Genomic DNA, 18,616 nt, shown 5'->3' with positions numbered 1-18,616 from the left:
GAACTGCAGAAAAATTTCAAATTTTGACTTGAACTTATTTGAATTTGATTTATCAGTTATTTGCCAGGTAAGTATTTGCTGTAGAATTCTTTCTAAGTGATTTTATTGAAAGAATTAGTTCTTATAAAGAAAGTCCTTGTTTCAATCTGTCTGAAATATAAAATGTAAATTAGACATTTGGAAAAAAATATATTGACATAAATATTGAGTATATATATGAGCTTCTTACTAAGCTATGGTACTTTTTCAGAGAGAAAATTTTATTTTTCTAACACTGTAAAGATGCTACTTTGATGTCTGAGTTGCCAATGAACTTACTGTGACTGTGGAGTTGAACCCAAGAGGTAAGGTAATGTAAAACTGAAGCCTTCTGTAGGAACATGTATGTTTCTTCAAATTTACTTCACCCGTTGCATTCTAACAGATATTGTAAATTATGAGTATTTTCCATCATGAGATTTTGAGGTTAAATCATGAGTTGAAGCTTCATTTTTGAAAAATCCTAGAAACCCACTGTATTGCTATCTAACAGGATTTATAAACAAAGGAAAGCATCAGCTTAGTCTGAAACGAATGAATCAGAAAATGGCATAAGGTGACTAGAAACAGACCATAAAAGTATATAACAATATTTAGGGAAGAAATTCAAAAGGAAGTTAAATATGGTTTAAGATTTAAAACACGTTTTGTTGCAGGAAAGCCCCACCCCAACTAGATGGATGTTGAAATAGAGGTCACTACACCTTTGAATAACAGAACATATCAAATTATAAAGCTTGTGAAGTCTACAAGAACATTTATAGAATTCATAAAGCACAGGACAAACAGTTTACCAATTCAAATGAATCTTTCAAAGAAACAATGGACACTACTGCGAAAACAAATGAATAGAGTGTAAGCAGGGAAATGAATGGGGTATTTATTAGCTTAAATAAGTTTGATGCTATACTGGGGAGGAAATCCAAGCTATTAGAAGTAAAGAATGAGATTTCAAAAAGTTAGAAATCTGCAAATGAAGCTTGTTCATAAAGTACATGGAAAAGATGAACTTAAAAAACAATCACAGGGGAAGATGTTCCAATGCATTATAATCATCCCAAGTCTTCAATTTCAACAGAAGGATACTTTCACTGCAGAGGACAGTATTATGTCAGAGACTGAGGTTATCTTCCAAGAGATAGTTTTCAGAATATAGAATAAGGTCAAGTCAGTACAGGAGAGCATTTTAAGAACCCAGTGACTCTGTGATTTATGCTCCTGTAAAGTTCAAAAAGCTTGGGATAAAGGGTAAAGGAGGAGCTGGATAGTCTTATGGTTTAGAAATTGTTAAATAGAAGAGCCAAAAAATGGATATATTTGCTGATCAGTGAGGGAAAAGAGCATGGAATACTGAATAATGAAATATGAAATAGTGAAAAAATTCCCACAAGTAGTAAGCAGAGAAGCCACACACACACACACACAAAAATATCACCTCTTCAGATAGCAGGTATTTTCTCTTTAAAAATGTGTGTTTGTGTGGAAGACGTCCTCTTTTTGTAGTACCATTTGAATTGTCTAGCATGGAAGTTATTTCCCTGCAGACTAAAACTACTTTAAGATGCCTTGAAAGGCAGCACAGCCTGAAGATAAGATGCTTGGGGGAGAACATAATCATTAGGATACTAGAAATCACTTTGAGATTGGAAACAAACCTACCTGTCAACATATCTGTGTTTAACCTCTCATTACAAAAACCCTGACTGCTTCAATCAGATCTGCTGCAGGAACTTGGGCACAAAGTGCACATGCAGGTACCTATAAGGAGACAAGACCATTTCAGTGTCCAAATTTCAAACCAAATCTCACTAGTAGACACTAGAAGAAATTAGGGATGCATGAAAGCATCAGCACTATGGAAGAACTAAATTTCCCTCAGAGACCTCCAGTGCACTAGAGCAGCAGTTAATTAGAATGAAAAGTCATTTGAGGAAAAAATTGAGTATGTCATGGACACCATGAAAAACATGCTTTACCCTCAGTGCATCTATGTGGAAAATTTTGGTTTTATGCTAATTGAAATTCAGCTCAAAGCATTTACTGCAATTACTAAGAATGGAAGCACCAACAAGAATCTGAGCTGCATTCACCAATTTGAGAGAGCAATCTCAGCTCTTCTGCAGTGTAGTGGCAACAGCACTGGGATATGCAGATGAAAGGAAACAAAAAGGGGAAGAGGAAGATCAGATAGCCAAGATGCTTCACAAAAGCTGTTACTGCCATTATGAAAAACTTCTTAGTAACTTTTCTTTGCAGTCTCCATATTATGGAGGTTTTTTTGGATGGGTGGAATCAAGCTCTCCTTCCCTTGTCTACCATGGAAGCTATGTAAATCAGCTGATTTTCAAATAACTAAATTTTAAATCGATGTCCCCATTAGAAACTGGATACAGAATGAAGCAGATCTGTCGTGTACTTGCACTGTCAAGGCTAAGACAGAACTCTTATGCCAAGTTGTCTTTCTGTGGCTGCTCTTGTCATTATGTCTGCTGGACACAGAATGAAGTTAATTGCCACTAAATAGTCTACAGAGTTTAAAGAATAACAACATAAAAAATATGAAAATAATATTCATCTTCCTTTTTACCTGAATAAGTGCATTCAAAAAGAAATAATAATAATAATAAAACTAAAATCAAAATGCCCTAATGACATGCTTTAACTCTTGGGCAGCCATAAAGCAGTTAGGAAGTGGGAATACATGATCATTACAGGCTCCTTCCAACTGAAAACACTCTATTTAAAAAGCCAAACCTCAAGATTAGTAAGACTGTTTTCTTCCAAATAATCTGGGATATACTGCTATCGAATTTACACCATGCATGCATCTTCTGAGGTATTAAAGCCTGATATATAACATCCTGGAAAAACATCACAGTATTCTTTCCCAAAGGCAAGGCTCATTTTTAATACTACTTTTTGACCCTAATACTCATTTCAGAATGCTGCCATGATTTAGTGTTCTTTAGTCTGCTTATTTTCTCTTCTCCTCTAATTTATTCCAACTGATGCTCAAGTCACAATTGGTTATATCTACAGTTAGCTCTTGATTTTAGTGCTGTTCCAATCCCTTCATTTCTATTTTTTCATGGGATCATGGTCACACCTAAAATTTTAGCCAGTTTTCTTGTTTCTAGTCCTACCTTCCTAAATGGTGTTTGTGGTTTTCAGTGTACAGGTAATTGTCATGATTTTTAAATTATAATAATGCATTAAAATCATTACATAATTTGCTGTAAATTGTTCTCACTGTGTCTCAAATGCTGAAGTTGTTAAAATCACATTAAAACAACTGTACATAGACAATCACTGAGTAAATAAGATGCCCTTGCTAATGTCTACAAATATATTTTATTTGTTTTCTTTAAGGAAAATTATTATAAACACAGAAAGCATTTTCCTCATCTCTAGTAGAGAGTAATTGAAGTACTTTGCATTGGCATTATGAAATCAATTCTAGGCAAAAATTACTCTCTAACCTCACTAAATCTGAATGGAAATCATTAAATCTGAATGGCATTGTTTTTCATTTTGGTCATCTTCACAGCTTCCCTTCTCCCTACCCACTTTTCTCCCATACTTCTACATTGCCCCCTTGATTCTGCTGAGCAGCACCAGGCAGATTCCTGGCTCCACTGACATTTTTCTTCATGTACAGACTTTCAGATATAAACAGTTTAAAGAAGATCAAAGCTCACACAAAATCTAGCTGCCTGCACCTACATTGTGCCTAAAGAGGTAAATGGGAACAGAGGTGAGGTCTAGAGATGAATACACTTGTGCAAATTCTTTCATCTTCTACTACAAAATCCATCTCCCACCATTAAATGATCAGCTGAATAATTTATATTTGACTATATAATTCCTAAAACTTCAGGGGAAGAAAAGGGGGGAAAAGTGTCTTGTATATAAAAAGGATTAAAAGTTCATTGATTTTCATTCTACTATTTGAAAAAAAAATCTGATCCTACCTCTTCACAGGTGGTCCTGAAATCCATGTGCTATGACACAGCAAGTGATATTTGTCTAAAATGGAGAGAAAGATTTCATTAGAATGAAAAAATAAATAGGAAAACATAAAAGTTATCTGTTTGAGATGAGCCACTGCACTTCTCTTTGCTAGGTCCAGTTATAGCCACTGCTTAAAAGGAGAAATGATCAAAGTTGCAACAGGATTAGGAAGATGTTAGAAGTTGTTCCTGTTCTTATAAAGTACACAACCTGGTTTCACTGAATATAATCAAAGGAATGATTGTGTTCCCAACACCTCCTCCCTCTCACAGGACATTCAAGCATACTTTTCTTATTGCAAGTGTAAATGTCTTTCCTTTTAGGCCTTCCAATTTTTGTTTATTAAGTAGGAGTATACTCAAAAGTAACAAAAAAAGACACAATTAAGTGTTGCTCATCAGAACACACCCTCTTCTAAAAAGCCCTTTTTTTCCTTTTCTCCCCTAATTAAAAACCATCAGTCACCAGTATCTTCTGTCTCATATTTTATTAATGTACCTAATCTCTCCACAGAAGCCGCTGTCATTCAACAGTGTGCTTACTTTCCAGAAATATTTATGAGTTGAAAAACAAATGTTAGAAAAGTCAAGAATACATGTGAGTGCTGGCAAAATGTCACACCAAATCCTGCGATTATTACTTTGCCTGGCCTTTACTTAAAGTGTACCCATAGCCATGCACACTTATGCATTCATTTATTTATGTGACGAAGCCACTGTAACAGAGTGTTAGCAGAGGCTACCAACAGTGTCCTGCTGCTGGGTCTGCAATAGAAACACTCATGCATCAGTCAGTAACATTTTCAGGACACATAAAACAGTCCTGGGCAAAACAGCAGTTTCATTCAATGCCTGGAAAAAAAATCCTGTAATAAAATTCTCTCCACCAAGTATTTTATTGCTATTTTGCATTAATAATGTGTTTGCCATTACTTGCATAGGTATAGTACTCGAAATTCCAACACAAAATTTGCACTCTTAGCCGAACTTTAAAATAAAATTCAAAATTCCTCAAATAGTACAAAAATTTAAGACCTAATAGTTACAATTAAACCTCTTAATAATAATAAAATATTTCCATTAAGTCTCTTGTTTATTTTGCCAGCCTGAATGCAGTTTTATTGAACAGCACACATATGAGGTTAATGTTTTCTATTTATTGAGCTCTGCCTGGTTCACAGCCTGTTCTCTAGACTAATTTCTAGGAGAGATAGCCTAGATTGGCTAGGTTACAATTCAGAAATTTGAAAATGACCCATCATCATTCCTTCCTTATCAGCTTTACATGAGCAGCAAGATCCAATAATGAACTGTATCTGTAATTCTGCTATCAGAAACGCTCATAAAACCAAGGTCACTATTACTGTTTCAAAGATTTTCTCTCTGGTGGGTCAGTCATTGTGTTACAAAGTTTGTTTCCTTGTAATCTTTATGAACTCTTTTTTCAGCAGAATAAACTTAAGTCAAAAAAAGACTTTACTCACCTTAGCCAAATATTCTGAGGACTTCTTAGCCTTCTGGAACTATAAGAGCATCTTTGAAACATAAACTGAAGTAATGCACAGTGCCCTCCTTTCTTGGGCCCTGGTCATGGCAGGTCACTAATTCCTACTGCAGTCAAAAGTTTATTCTCTTGTCTTGTGTTATGTTCTGCTTTTTTAATAAAAGTTCTTCAAAGTTTGGGTAACTTTGGTTCCACAGTCAATGACAATTCCATTTTCATTCTCTTTTAGCTACTCTTTAATCTAAACCTTGTCTAACCCTGTTCATTTCTATAACTCAGTATGACTACTTTTTATCCTTGTTTTTTAGGCATAACGCATTTATTTACTTAATTCAGAAATATTCGTATTATCACAGAAAAAAAAAGAATTCTTACCAATAAAATATTGTCTAAAATGTAAAGCTGGAGCTACATAATTCTCAACACAAAATAAAATTCCTTGCAGAGAGTTTATGTGTTTCTCAGGCAAGCAACATCTCAGTAACTAATCTTTGCAATACAGCTGCCACTGCTTCTGCTCCTCTCTATTTCCTACTGATTCTCATCTGCAGCTGCACAGAGAATGTCAGCCCATTATCAATGTTCTTTTTCTGACTATCAGCAATTTTATAACACTTGATGTTTTACAAACAGCACACAGAAGGTTTGATTACAAAGTGCAGTACCTCATAAATAATCTCAGAAATGTCATTGTTTCCAGCATTTATACCCTAAATAAACACTCTAGATAATTAAATTACAGGAATACACATCATGCATCATGCAGAAATGTTATATCTTATGCTGGTAAAAGCCCCAATGATTACTAATCATCTCCTCCTGTAACACATGAGAAAAAGGCAGAAAATATAAACCTAAGTAATTGAAAAAAAAAATCTAAAATGATAAACTGTGAAACCCATTGCTTACAGATATCCGTGATAAGCTTCTGGTTAATCCCTGCAACCCCATCTCCAAATCACAGCCACTTTCACCTGAGCAACTTTCTAGCTCTAATGGAGCTTCCTTCAGCCTAGATTTTTTTAAATTTTTTTTTTTGCCCCTCCTCACCATTAGGTTGCTCTGGGACAAACTGTGCTTCAGAATGTGAGAAAGGAGCTGCCTGTGGTTTTAAATTGAGGAGGTGCAGAGGAAACAGCTCCAGGACAGAACCTGGTTTGCAGGCACAGAGGGAGGCATGAACAGCACATATCACTCAAAGAGAAACAAAGGCTCCAAAAGCAGTGTGCCTCTCTCCAAAGGGGCTGGGAACCACTGCAATCAGAGATACATAAACAAGCAACCTTTGAAAAGTTACCTGCCCTCCTTTCCACTTGACTTGCAATCTGCATCTCCCCCAAAACTGAGTTAATCAGACCTATTTAGCTGACCTCTGCTGATGCATGTAAAAGGAACAGAGTGTGACAGACAGGTTGGGAAGAGACTTTGACACTTCCTTGGCAGAAAAAGCAGTTATTCAATACTGAAGAAATATTTACCAAGCAGTATTTTTATGGCCTTTGTGTTCTAAAGGGAAATCAATGGCTAAAACATAACAGCAAAGATAAGGGTACGGCAGCCCTTAGAGACAGAGCATCATTTAGGATAATGCACTGAGCACTTGAGCTATGCTCTGATCTTCTTATAATAAATCAGGTCATATTCCAGTGGTATAATAGATGTAATTTCACAAAGTACTTCGGTGATTGAATATTCCAGTATACAATAATGAAATAAGATAGCAAACAAAAAGAAAATTTATTGTGTGCACAACATCAAGAAGAGATATTTTGGGAAGTGTAGGAAATACCACAAGCCAAATTAAATACTTCTGATAGTATAAAACAATTCATTCTCAAGGTCACTAGTGCAAAGTAAAAATACAATACTGTATGCACAAATAATAAGTATATGGAGAAATTATGCATTATCAAATGCAATTTTATTTAGCATATGATATCACCGCATATCACTTGTATATGTCTTGCTTGATGGAGAAAAATCACAAGAAATTCTTATTGTCTGAGAAATGTCTGAACTGCTAATGGGGAAAGAGACTAAAACCATATTTCAAAGGCAGAAATCACAGATCAGCAACTACTTATGATAATAGTCTACTACTAATGTTTGCCTTTTGAAGTCCTTCTGCCTCTATTCTTGCCAGAATGTTTTGGGCTCTTCATTGTAAAAATGTCTGAAGAAAACCCTATCTGTCATTTTTGTGTGTGTTAGGAAATTAAACATTTGTCACTCTGCAAGGCCTTTTCTAGCAATAATTAAAACTAAACCCCAAACGTTCTCTATTATAAATAGGGAAAATGGATTTAGAAATTATCCTTACATATAGCACAGCTAGTCCTTTGTGCTTTACAGGGAATAAAAATATTTCTGGAAAAAGAGAAACATTACTTCAAATCCAAATTCATTCCACCAGTTTGCCACAAGGTGTTTGGTACTGGAGAGTGGTCAGAGGCATGCAGACACTAAAGTAAATCAAAGAAGCAGTTGAGTAACTGCAGATTAATAAACTCTCATTCAGTTATTGCTTTCCAGCACAGTTGAATTATATTTTGTTTGACCACTGAGTTACTTATGTTCAGTTACCATAATGATTTTTAGTAATTTACATATTGGACTCATTTGCTGAAAAATTTCTCATTGAGTTGGCAACAGACAGTCTCTAGTCTCAAGCACTTCCTCATACCTCCTCACAAAGTTCAATACATGAAGGGGGATCTGTCTATCCATTGCACAGAATTATAGTTTTAATAAATTAATGTAAGAAGGATGCTCAAGAGGCTGGAGGACGCTAAGCTGTGTGTACCTCCATCTACCTGATAGTACAAGGACTGAGATGAACTTTGGAATCAGCAAACCTGTGCAGTTCTTTGGCAGGGAGGAAAAGAATTACCTGACAAAGCTTTTTAACAAAATGGCCAACTTTTAGCAAAGCTCATGCTTCAAAAGAATTGAAGTTGGCAATTAGTAACTAACATGGTTTTTAATGTTTCATTCATTTTACCCTGGTTAAAACAAATATGGTATTTATCTGCCAGTCATAATTTATTATTTTAGTGGCAAGCCTATTGAATATGCAAGCCAAATTAATGATTCACTCTATAAACAACAATTTTTCCAAACTCAGTGGTCCAGAAGGCACTATTAACTGAATCAGTTTTCTGGGGCTTCTGTTTGTTTATTCAGTGGTGTTTGCATCAACAATTATCTAGTGTCCCCCAGAACAAACACCCACATAATGGCCTAACGAGTTGCCCAGTCTGTTCTGGCTTGGCAAAATAGAGCTATAGCAAATGGCAAAAAAAAAAAAAAAAAAAAAAAAAAAAAACCAAAAAAAAAAACCAAAAAAAAAAAAAAAACCCAACAAAAAACAAACCCAAAACAACACAACACACAATCTTGCAGAAAGAAAAGAAGCATTAGAGGAGAATAATCTCAAAACAGTGATATTAAACGGCAGTGGGCTGCCGCTGCATGTCATTATGTGAAACGCACTATGGCAAACTGGAGCATGAAAGTTTGGCTCTGGCTCAAAGTCTTGAACGCTGTCAGGAAAAAAGAATATCTGTTGCCTGGTTTCTCACTTTTCCAATGTTACCCTTTGGTGATTCAGTAGATGTGTCTAAATACAATTATGTACATGATTTCGAAGAGGATAGTGCACATGTCAGAGCCCAGGCTTGTACTAAATGTCTCCTTATTCTTCACTGCTCTGGAGGCTGCATGAACTGTGACATGATTTAGAAAATGTCTCAGCTTTGCCTAAATAACAGTGCCTTTTGTCAGAAATAAAGAGAAGTTCTTCTCTGACTATTTGGCACTGCAGTCTGGATCTTCCCTCCATTATCTCTCAACACAAAATTTTCATATAGAAGACATAATGGCACTCCTCTGCCAAGGCAATTGTTTCACACTCAAATGCAAATTTCATGCTCCTGGCAATATGCCTCATGCCAATAATTCAGTGAGACTTTCCACATTATACTGCATCTTTTGATTTCACTTAAGTTAAGAAACAAGCCAAAAACATTGAATCAGTGTCCTAAAGGAAGTTAGAAAATAAATTGAGAAGTATTTTTTGAGATTCTTAGATCCTTCATGAACACCTGACAAATATATTTATACCTGCATATATAAGCATGTGACATTTCCAGAGTTAATTGCAGTTCTTAATGAAAAAAATAATCATTCACAGTGATATTTTTAAAATCTGTATATCCTGCTTAAGAAAAATTAAAATAATAATATGCAATGAATAATGAAAAGTGTAACCAGATTAAATAAAGGAAGGACATGATGTCAGACTTATTACAGATTATTGTATTAAAATAATATGAATATGTTTTATGTCCAGTTTACAAGAGTATAAAAAGCACATATTTCATTTTTTCAATTGACTAAAATTTTTCCCATATACCACGGAAAATGCAAACCAGGATTTTCCAATAGATATAACAAAACTTCTGCCCATTTGATAAAGTCTGAACCGCAAATACCAGTATGGCTTGAGAGAGCTTGAACTGACCAGGTAAGAACAACTGAAAGAAACTACAAAATCTATTCTCAGAGAAATTCAGAAGTTTCATTACCTTCAATGAAAAACAATAGGAATAAGTAATTTTTAATTGACCCAGGACAAAAAAAAATTCCTTTGAAATCCCATAATCAATCAATATTTAATTATGACCTTTCCTTATTTTGATGGGATTGAAATTAACTGACTAAGGCCAAAACATTTTTGGTCTGTTTTATTAGGTTTTATTAAATAATTCCTACCATAGAAAAGAATATTCTATTTTATATTCACCAAAACAAAAAACTGTCTATTTTACACTACCAACTCATGTATTAAAATGTGATATATTTGTAATGGCACTAGACCTTATCAGTCCTTCCCACTGAGATGGTAACAGAAATCACAGCAGCCCACTAAAACAACTGTCATAATTTACCTTTCTGTGCATATTTTCATATTGTTATTTGGAGTCTGCTTTCTATTTAGAAATTGCCACCATCACCAGTTTTGCAACTGCAGTCAGTTTCTTTGCTGAAATAGAATGGGGCTATCAGAGGTAAAAGGTTTGGGGAATATGACTGGAAGCTACCAAAGAAAATAGGCAGAGAGGAAGTTTGAGAACTTATAGAAGAAAGCTGAGTCAGTGCAAGCAGGAAAAAAGAGAAGAAATCAGTGTTGTTTTGGTAGATAACATCTTTGCAGAGACACTGAATTCAAATGACTACATTCTGGTATCAGATTACCCTAGGTAAAATACCAGAGAATAAAAAAAAAACAGAAAACAAAACAACATGTGGACATTATAAGAGCAAGACCACAGATTTCCTATTTAAAGCAGACTAAGGTATCTCTATGTTGTACTGCTGCTAAGACAAACTCTTCTTGCTTACTGTGTTAGGTCATTGATCCTTGAATATGGCTGATTTTCTTCACTGCCTTTTTTTTCCTTCCTTTCTTCTATAAAACATGAATTTACAGATTTCCCATAAATAATCAAGTCAATAACAAAAAATAAATTCATAGAAATATTTAAATCAATGTGTTTAACTGACCATTTGACAGATTTAGAATTAAGTCTGAACTGCAACTTAGCTTCTAGTACCAGGTCCCGTAATCAACAGCAATATTCCTGTCTGAGAATTCCTATTACAACAAGCATGCATGCAATTCCAGTGGTCACCAAGAAAAACTATGCATTTGTTTTGTCATCCCTGGGACAGTATAGCTGTAACAGAGAGAAATCCCAAAGTTTATTGCAGTTGCTGCTACAGTTTTGCCTTATCAGAAAAGTCACTTATAAAGGCTACCAGTAAACAAAACACTTCCTCAGGTTAAGGTAAAAAACCCAAGCAGACAAACAACAAACAAAAACCAAAACCAAACAAAAACAACAACAACAACAACAAAAAAAAAAACCAAAAAAACCCCAAACAGTAACCTATTTCAAAGAGTTGCCAGTAAAGGAAGGAGGAATAATGCAGTGCATGAACTAGGAAATTCTAGCCAATAGAGATACCATGATCATTGTTTGCACAGTCTTCAACATTTTCCCTTTTTTTTTTTTACAGCAGATGCTTCCATATAGAAGAATTCAGTATGTATAGAAAACAAACACCAACAACTTGGCATAAAATTAATCAAAATAATTAGATCTTCCACTTGAGTTTTTATATGATTCCAGCAAAAGCCTCTTTAACTACTCTGGAATACAGAAAGCAGGAATTTGTAGCAGCGCTGTTGTAATATCATCAAGTCAAGTTTATTTACTGTCAAACTATTCCTGCAGTAGTACATTGTCAAAATATATAAAAAGGGAACTTGAGATATGCAAAATATGCCACATAGGAAAACACAGCACTTAAAGCACTGTATAATTAAACAAAACAAAGCTAAGTAGCCAGTGAGAAATACTTTACAGATAATTAGAAAATATCCCTGTGGGAGCAGCACCCCTCACTGAAAATCCTTTTTTGTGGAAGTAGATTGAAATAGGATTGTAGAATGGCCATCCCAGATGTCCACACATCCATATCCTGCAGGGTGTTAATCCTGCTATAAGGCTATCACAGTAAGGCAGAAAAAACCACCAACGACAGTGTGTGCCACTTTTAGAAACAGAGACAAACACACAAATTTCAGACAAACTCTGGCTAGTGGTAAACTGTGCTGATCCGAGAACACTTGAGTTGCCACACAATGAAACCTGTGCAGGGCACACATAGGTGGGTAACTGTAAGCAGCATCCCTATTTAATCAGTCATATTGTGGGAATTACTCATTTTGGTTATCACACCTTCTATATGATTAACTACTGTTTAGATTAGATTTTACTTAATGCATTCTTGAGCTCACTGAAAGCCAAGACAGCAAACATTGAAAGTCATAAGGATTTTTCTTTGTAAAATCCTGGACACATTTATGATGCAAGGTAATTGTAATAAAGGTGGGACTAATATCACTAATTTCTTCTACGATAGTCTTTCACACACCAGTAAATGTAGATGAAAAAAGATAATGAGAATGTGAACTATACAGTCAAGCAGGCTGGAAGATGCTGAATTCACGATGAAAAAGTTTTACCAGGAGTAAAGTGAATAGAATGGGGAAGGGAATCTAAAACTTTGTAGGTCAGCAGAAAGGAGTTAGGGTGTATCAAACTGTAGAAGTTTTTGTTTTCTTGGGAATGTTGAGGGATGAGGAAGAAGAAGACAACCTTCAAGACAGTGGATATGAAGGATTGTAGCCACCATAGAAAACTTGACTCTAGGGAAATGCACCCAAAATCAGACCCAAATTCCACAAGCATGGTATTGTTACACCAGTATTTCTGCATAGAATACAAAAATTAAGCAATGCCAGCAAATTCAATGTCTCTGCTCTTAAGCTGCTTGTACAGACTCTTACATGGATTTAATCCATGACAAGTAATACTCTCCAAAGCAATAGGCTACATGACTCAGGAATTAGTAAAAGGTGACTGTTAATAGACAGTTTACTCACAGCCACACTACTGCATAGTAAAAGACAGTTAAAAACCATGGATGTAGGCTGTTTTATGCAATTACCTCAATGCCAGAAGCCAGTTTCATTGATAATAATAAACATGACCTAGGAACTTCATATTTTGGAAGCTCACAAGAAATGGCAGAATGTAACAGCCAGTACATTAGCCCACATGACAGCTCTGAAGTGTTTACCCCTGAGAGTATCAGAAGATACCTCATTACAGGTTACTTTTTATATGAACTTTTTTTTAAGAGTGGTTTCCAGTGGAAAATTTAGATTGTGAATGTATAACTGAAACTGAATCATACAGCATATCAAATCAAATGATGTCTTAAATTTGTATACCTTTAATTCAAGAATTTTCCAATGTTTAACCTATCTGAAAGACCTTAAACATAAGTCTTGAAATCAAATAGGACTCAAATTTCAAAAATTCCAATTATATAACCAAAATTCACTGGTATAGTAGATGAATATCTATATTGGCACCCTAAATAGTACCAAAGGACTTCAGACACAGTTGATGAAGCAAAGCAGGAGTTTTGCTCTTCCTTTTTACTTTCCAAGTCTTTCAGGCAAGAGACTAGGGCAGAGGACAGACTTGAGGTCACAAATTCTTTAGTCGCTTTAAAATCTATTTCAGGGAATGGAAAGGTTATAGTTTAAAGACTCCATTCCCTGATCCTGTGGGGAGCTAGAGGAAGCTATAGGGTTCTTTTCCAGCAGGCATTTTCCCCCAAAGTACTGGAAGTAGGAACAAAATTTGAGAGAAAGAGAGAGTGAGACTTGGTTAATAAAAGTAACATAACAACACAGTGCCGGTCCAAAAAGACTGATGAAAGACGAAAGAGCATTAAACAGGAAGAGAAAAACATGATAGAAGAGGGAAGAGATAGCTAATAAGAGACCAAGGAAAGAAAAAAATGTGAAGGAGGAGAAAATGGAAACATACTTTAAAACTCATTTCATTTCCCCATTACACATTATTATTTGCTAGCAGAAGTTTTGCTACTTTTTTTGATCAATTGCATTCCCTATGCTAATTATGACTGGTAAGCTGAAGGAAAGTACTTTAGGCATAATGAAGAACTTAACTTCTTTACATGATGTTTTCTTTTCTCCCTCTCTCCTTCCTCCTAGCTGACTTGGGTCACAAAAGATAGAAACTGAGGAAAGAGAAGTATATGTAAATCTTAGGGATTAGCCGACTATAAGCAATAATATTGAGGAAAGAGGATCAGAGATGCATTAAGAAACAATTCCCCTGAATTTTCAGTCACATGGCTATGGTAACTGGGCTTTATTTTAGTAATCTTTACGCAAGATTACCAGAACTATCAAAGTTCATTGCTTGTGACATGCCTACTGAAAACAAATTACTTCAACATACAGTTTTGGGCACCATCTAAATCATAGTTGCTTAAAAGCATCCTTTATCATTTTAGAAATATTAAAGTGAAAGAGAGATATGGAAAGAGAACAAGCTCTGTACACAAGTCCAGTGGTACACTGAATTAAGGCAAATTAAGTCAATGTTAGCACAAGACACTGATGCAGGGAATGAATATGGGTGCTGTGGGGCTGTACAGCAGGTTTGAGGATCTGAGATTTGGCAAACCTGTCACAAAGGAATGATTAAGGCAGGAAGTTCAGCTAAATTAAGATCATGCAGTAGAACAAAATACTATTTTTAGAGTCTGTTGACGACCACATAGCCCAGGGAAAGGACTAGCCTCTTGCTTTCAGGGTAAGTGACAGCAATGCCATCAGGGTAAACTACAAGGACATACTGAGAGTAAATGGCAGACAAGTCATATCTGAGACATATACACGGCAATGAGAAATGATGCCATAGCAGAAGTTCTGTAAACTTAATTTCAAGGATTCTGCTACTCAGAGAACCCAAAATGTATGTTCTTTTGCTGCTTAAATCATGTCCAAGTAAAAACTGGTCTAAGAAATCCTAGTATCATGCAGTTTTATTTGAGCTTGAAATTTTATCAGGAAAAAAATTGTGAAGTATAATAACTGAAATTGAGAGGAAATCTTTTCTGATGGTTCTGGCTTCAAAAGTATTTTCTAATGCTGTCTTGTGATAATTGACCATATTTTAAAATAATTCTTCATAAAGCATAGCTGGCTGAGCCTGATTTAAAAATAGGTGAAAGCTAGAATGCTAAGAAAGATATTAGAGTGTATCACTCCTTGGGAAATGTTTCACTTTTGAAAATTAGGATTTTTTTTGTGTGTGTGCATTGCTGATATTACCTCTCCTAGGAACAGCACAACTTCCAGGTTGTTGCATTTCTTCATGGTTTAACAGCCATCAAATCCTGCTTAAAACAATGGCTCATTCCATGAAAAATATTTAATCTTCTTGCTGTTTAAACTAGTCAAGTTCCTTTTTTTTAATTCTTCTTCTGAATACTAAATGCCTTCTGTAAAAACAGTAGCAGTCTTCAAGCAGCAGTTTTAACAATCATTAAAAGTGAACCTAAAAAATATCATGAGAGTCTGAAAGTACTGCTGTGAGAATTTGTAACCTACCACTTGAACATGAGCTTGGTTTGGGAAAGATGATAAGGACTGACAAGCAGTAAATATCCATCAAAGTTCACAGTTATTTTGAAGTTTTACCATATGGTGGAAGAAATTGAAAAAAGAGAGCACATCTGTTAAAACATGGGAGAAAAAACTTTCATTATTAGTTTTTAATAGTTCAAAAGAAAAAAAATCATCCTTAAGATATGCAGTCTCATGGTCTTCTACTCACGCCTCTTATTTTTACAAGAGACTAGTTTAGGGGAAAATCAACTGGTAAACAATTTGCTGCCACAATTGCAGAAGTATGTTTGAGAACACAGTATGTATGACCTTCTTGATCTTAGTGTACATAAACTTAGTGAAAAACACTGTTTCCTCCACTGTCAAAAACCAAACCTATGTGATGGGGTCATGAAGTGGATCATGCCCATCCCTGCAGGAATTGGGATAATGGTCTTCAAACTCTGAAACAGCCAAGCTTTTTCATTTATAGACCATCATTTTAAGCTCAACTTAAAAAAATTAAAGGAGGAAGGGAAGTGTCTCTGTAGTTATGAACAAACGTCAATATTCTCCAGTAAAACCCCCAGAATAGTTATTTATAAATAATAGTTATTTATAAATAACTGCCTATCTGGATTTCTTTTTAAAGAATAAACCTTGCAATCCCAATTTATATGACCTGGGATCTAAAGCAGATACTTCTTCTAACTTTCCCATTTACTGGGCTGGGCAGCTCCTTTCTGGATTCTCCCTCCATTCCCGATGCACCTGACTGGTTATGGCAAAGCGAGATCATATGAACACACACATGAACATCTTCTTATTTGAAGAAGGGTTTATCAAAGGATTTAGAATACTGTTTGACAATTATTACATCCTGCTACTTAACCCATCTATTAATAAACACATCATCTAGAAACTTTTCTTCAACAAATTATTTATAATATACATAAATGGAAGTGCTTCTTAACCACTTGTGAACAGACTAGTCCTGCTCAAGGCTTGAGAGTAGCGTTATAAGATTTTTAAAGAGGACCCCAGCACAGCAGTGAACCCTTCAAAAATGGTTTAAACTTTGTCAATCCAATGAACTTTTTGGCTCTCCTTCATAAGAACAGGACAGGAAGATGAAGCCTGCATTATCAGACCTTCCTCAATAGAACAGAAACAGAGTTTATGTGCTTATAACAGGTTACATTTTTCATCAAATGTTTTTCACCCACTCCTGTTAAAGTAGAATGAAAACAATTTTTGTGCTCTGGTTTTGTGGGATTGTTCTGTATGGGCATGAATAATAATGTAAAAATATTACAATAAAAACAATTAAAAAAATATAGTATCAGTGTACACAGTAGAGTGCCATGTTTGGCAAAAGAACTATCCCATCCTTACAAAGTCTAAATAATAGGCTAAAATTTCCAGACAGAGTTCCACCATTGTGGGATTTTTTTCAGTCTCTTTCATTATATTTGACAACATTCAGCTACCTCAGAAATTCCTTTGTCCCTAGACTAGCTGCCTGTAAAACTTCAAGATACCAATCTTGTGGTTGCCACTGCAGAAAAACGCATTATACTGCCCAGCTTAACAGATCACCTTCATTGCCTGTGTGTATCTCTCACCATTCCATCTAGAGGCCTGCTCTGATATGGCTTTGGAACATTTTTCCCCATTTCCTAAGGAAGCAGCTGTGGTGTCCCCAGATGTGTTCACCTAACACCACTTCTGCACAGCAATAAGTCAAGTAGGTTGTGGCTGAACAAACACACAGGAGGAAAAGAAATAGCTTCTATTCTGAGAGCTTTTTTTTTACTGTAAAATAGCTCCTGGTGCTTTTAAGGAAAGAATTTAGCAAAGGTCCCTCCGTCCCTCCCTTCCTTGTGAAGCTACCACTTAGAAATTCTCATTTTTAAAGTTATGAAAAAATTGCTATCTTGCTGAACTGAGGCTTCACATCTATTAAGACTGAAATTGAATTTTCTTCTTTCTAAGTATATAAAAACTTATGATGCTAGAATTATTTTGGGATTATCTAACTTCCAGAAGTAACAGATTCAATAAGGCTTATTGAATAGTTGATTTGCATTTTGAACATAAAATAAAGCAATGTTATCAATGCAAAATATAAAGATATCAGATGGCATCTTTGTAGAATAACAAGAAACCTTTGAAATTTAGGGAATCTGAAACAGTCCATATGAACAACATCAAATAAAACCCCTGACATACACTATTATAATCATTAATGAGAAGTCTCAGGGAGAAAACTTTCATATTCACAAGTCTGCATAGTATAACTCAGTTGGTCCTGAACCACAGTGATAAAAAAAATTGTATTCTGAAATATAAAATTTAACTTTAGAAAAACTGGTTATCTAGAGACTACTTCTTATAGTTTCCTTTCTTTCTGTTGCTGTTTTGTAGTCTTCTTTTACCCTTTACTTTAATGAATATAGATGACAGAAAAAAATAAAAAGGTGAATTCCAGGTCAGAGATACTTTACTAACCTCTGCTGCTGGGGTGAGATTATTTGCAGTGACTGCAGGAATTTTTAGTATTTTGTAAAAGACCACATGCTTCAAAACTGTAATTCCTTTGGACTTCAATGAAGTTTATAATGGGGCATTTCCTTTATCAACTCCTTTGCTTAGTTGCCATTTTCAGCAGAAGCCATTTTGAAAAAAACCAAACCTACACAAGAACAAAAACTGCACATAGTAACTGAATTATGTTTTCACTCAATATATGTGGACCACGATGAAGTTGCAATTCATCTGTATGTTAGGTGAAAATGAATTGCATTTTTCATATGACGTTTGACTTTTAAGGTCCTTGGAGCAAGCAGTCATGAATTTCACTTAATTGCATAGAGCTAAGAATACCAAGAAGCTGATAATTAATAATAAATACATAAAATATCTGCACTCCTTTATCATTTTCACTTCTAATCTTTTGCTTGTGACATCTTACCATCTCCACAACTCCATTATTATCCT

At 35.1% G+C, this 18,616-nt stretch overlaps 1 protein-coding gene across 2 annotated transcripts in view; it reads right to left on the bottom strand.

Annotated features, from left to right (window-relative positions):
* The window catches only part of SNTG1 (syntrophin gamma 1), a 318,609-nt gene that overhangs the window by 153,762 nt on the left and 146,231 nt on the right, over positions 1-18,616 (bottom strand). For both annotated transcript variants that reach the window (XM_030971023.1, XM_030971024.1), the window contains exon 2: positions 4,011-4,065. In XM_030971023.1, coding sequence (XP_030826883.1) covers positions 4,011-4,037 — 27 coding nt within the window. In that variant the 5' untranslated portion in view covers positions 4,038-4,065. The remainder of the gene's footprint in view (positions 1-4,010; positions 4,066-18,616) is intronic.

This window comes from Camarhynchus parvulus, chromosome 2 (genome assembly GCF_901933205.1).
Source record: "Camarhynchus parvulus chromosome 2, STF_HiC, whole genome shotgun sequence".
Taxonomy (NCBI): Eukaryota; Metazoa; Chordata; class Aves; order Passeriformes; family Thraupidae; genus Camarhynchus; species Camarhynchus parvulus.
Note: the sequence above shows the minus strand (reverse complement) of the source record. Positions and strands in the feature narration are given on the sequence as shown.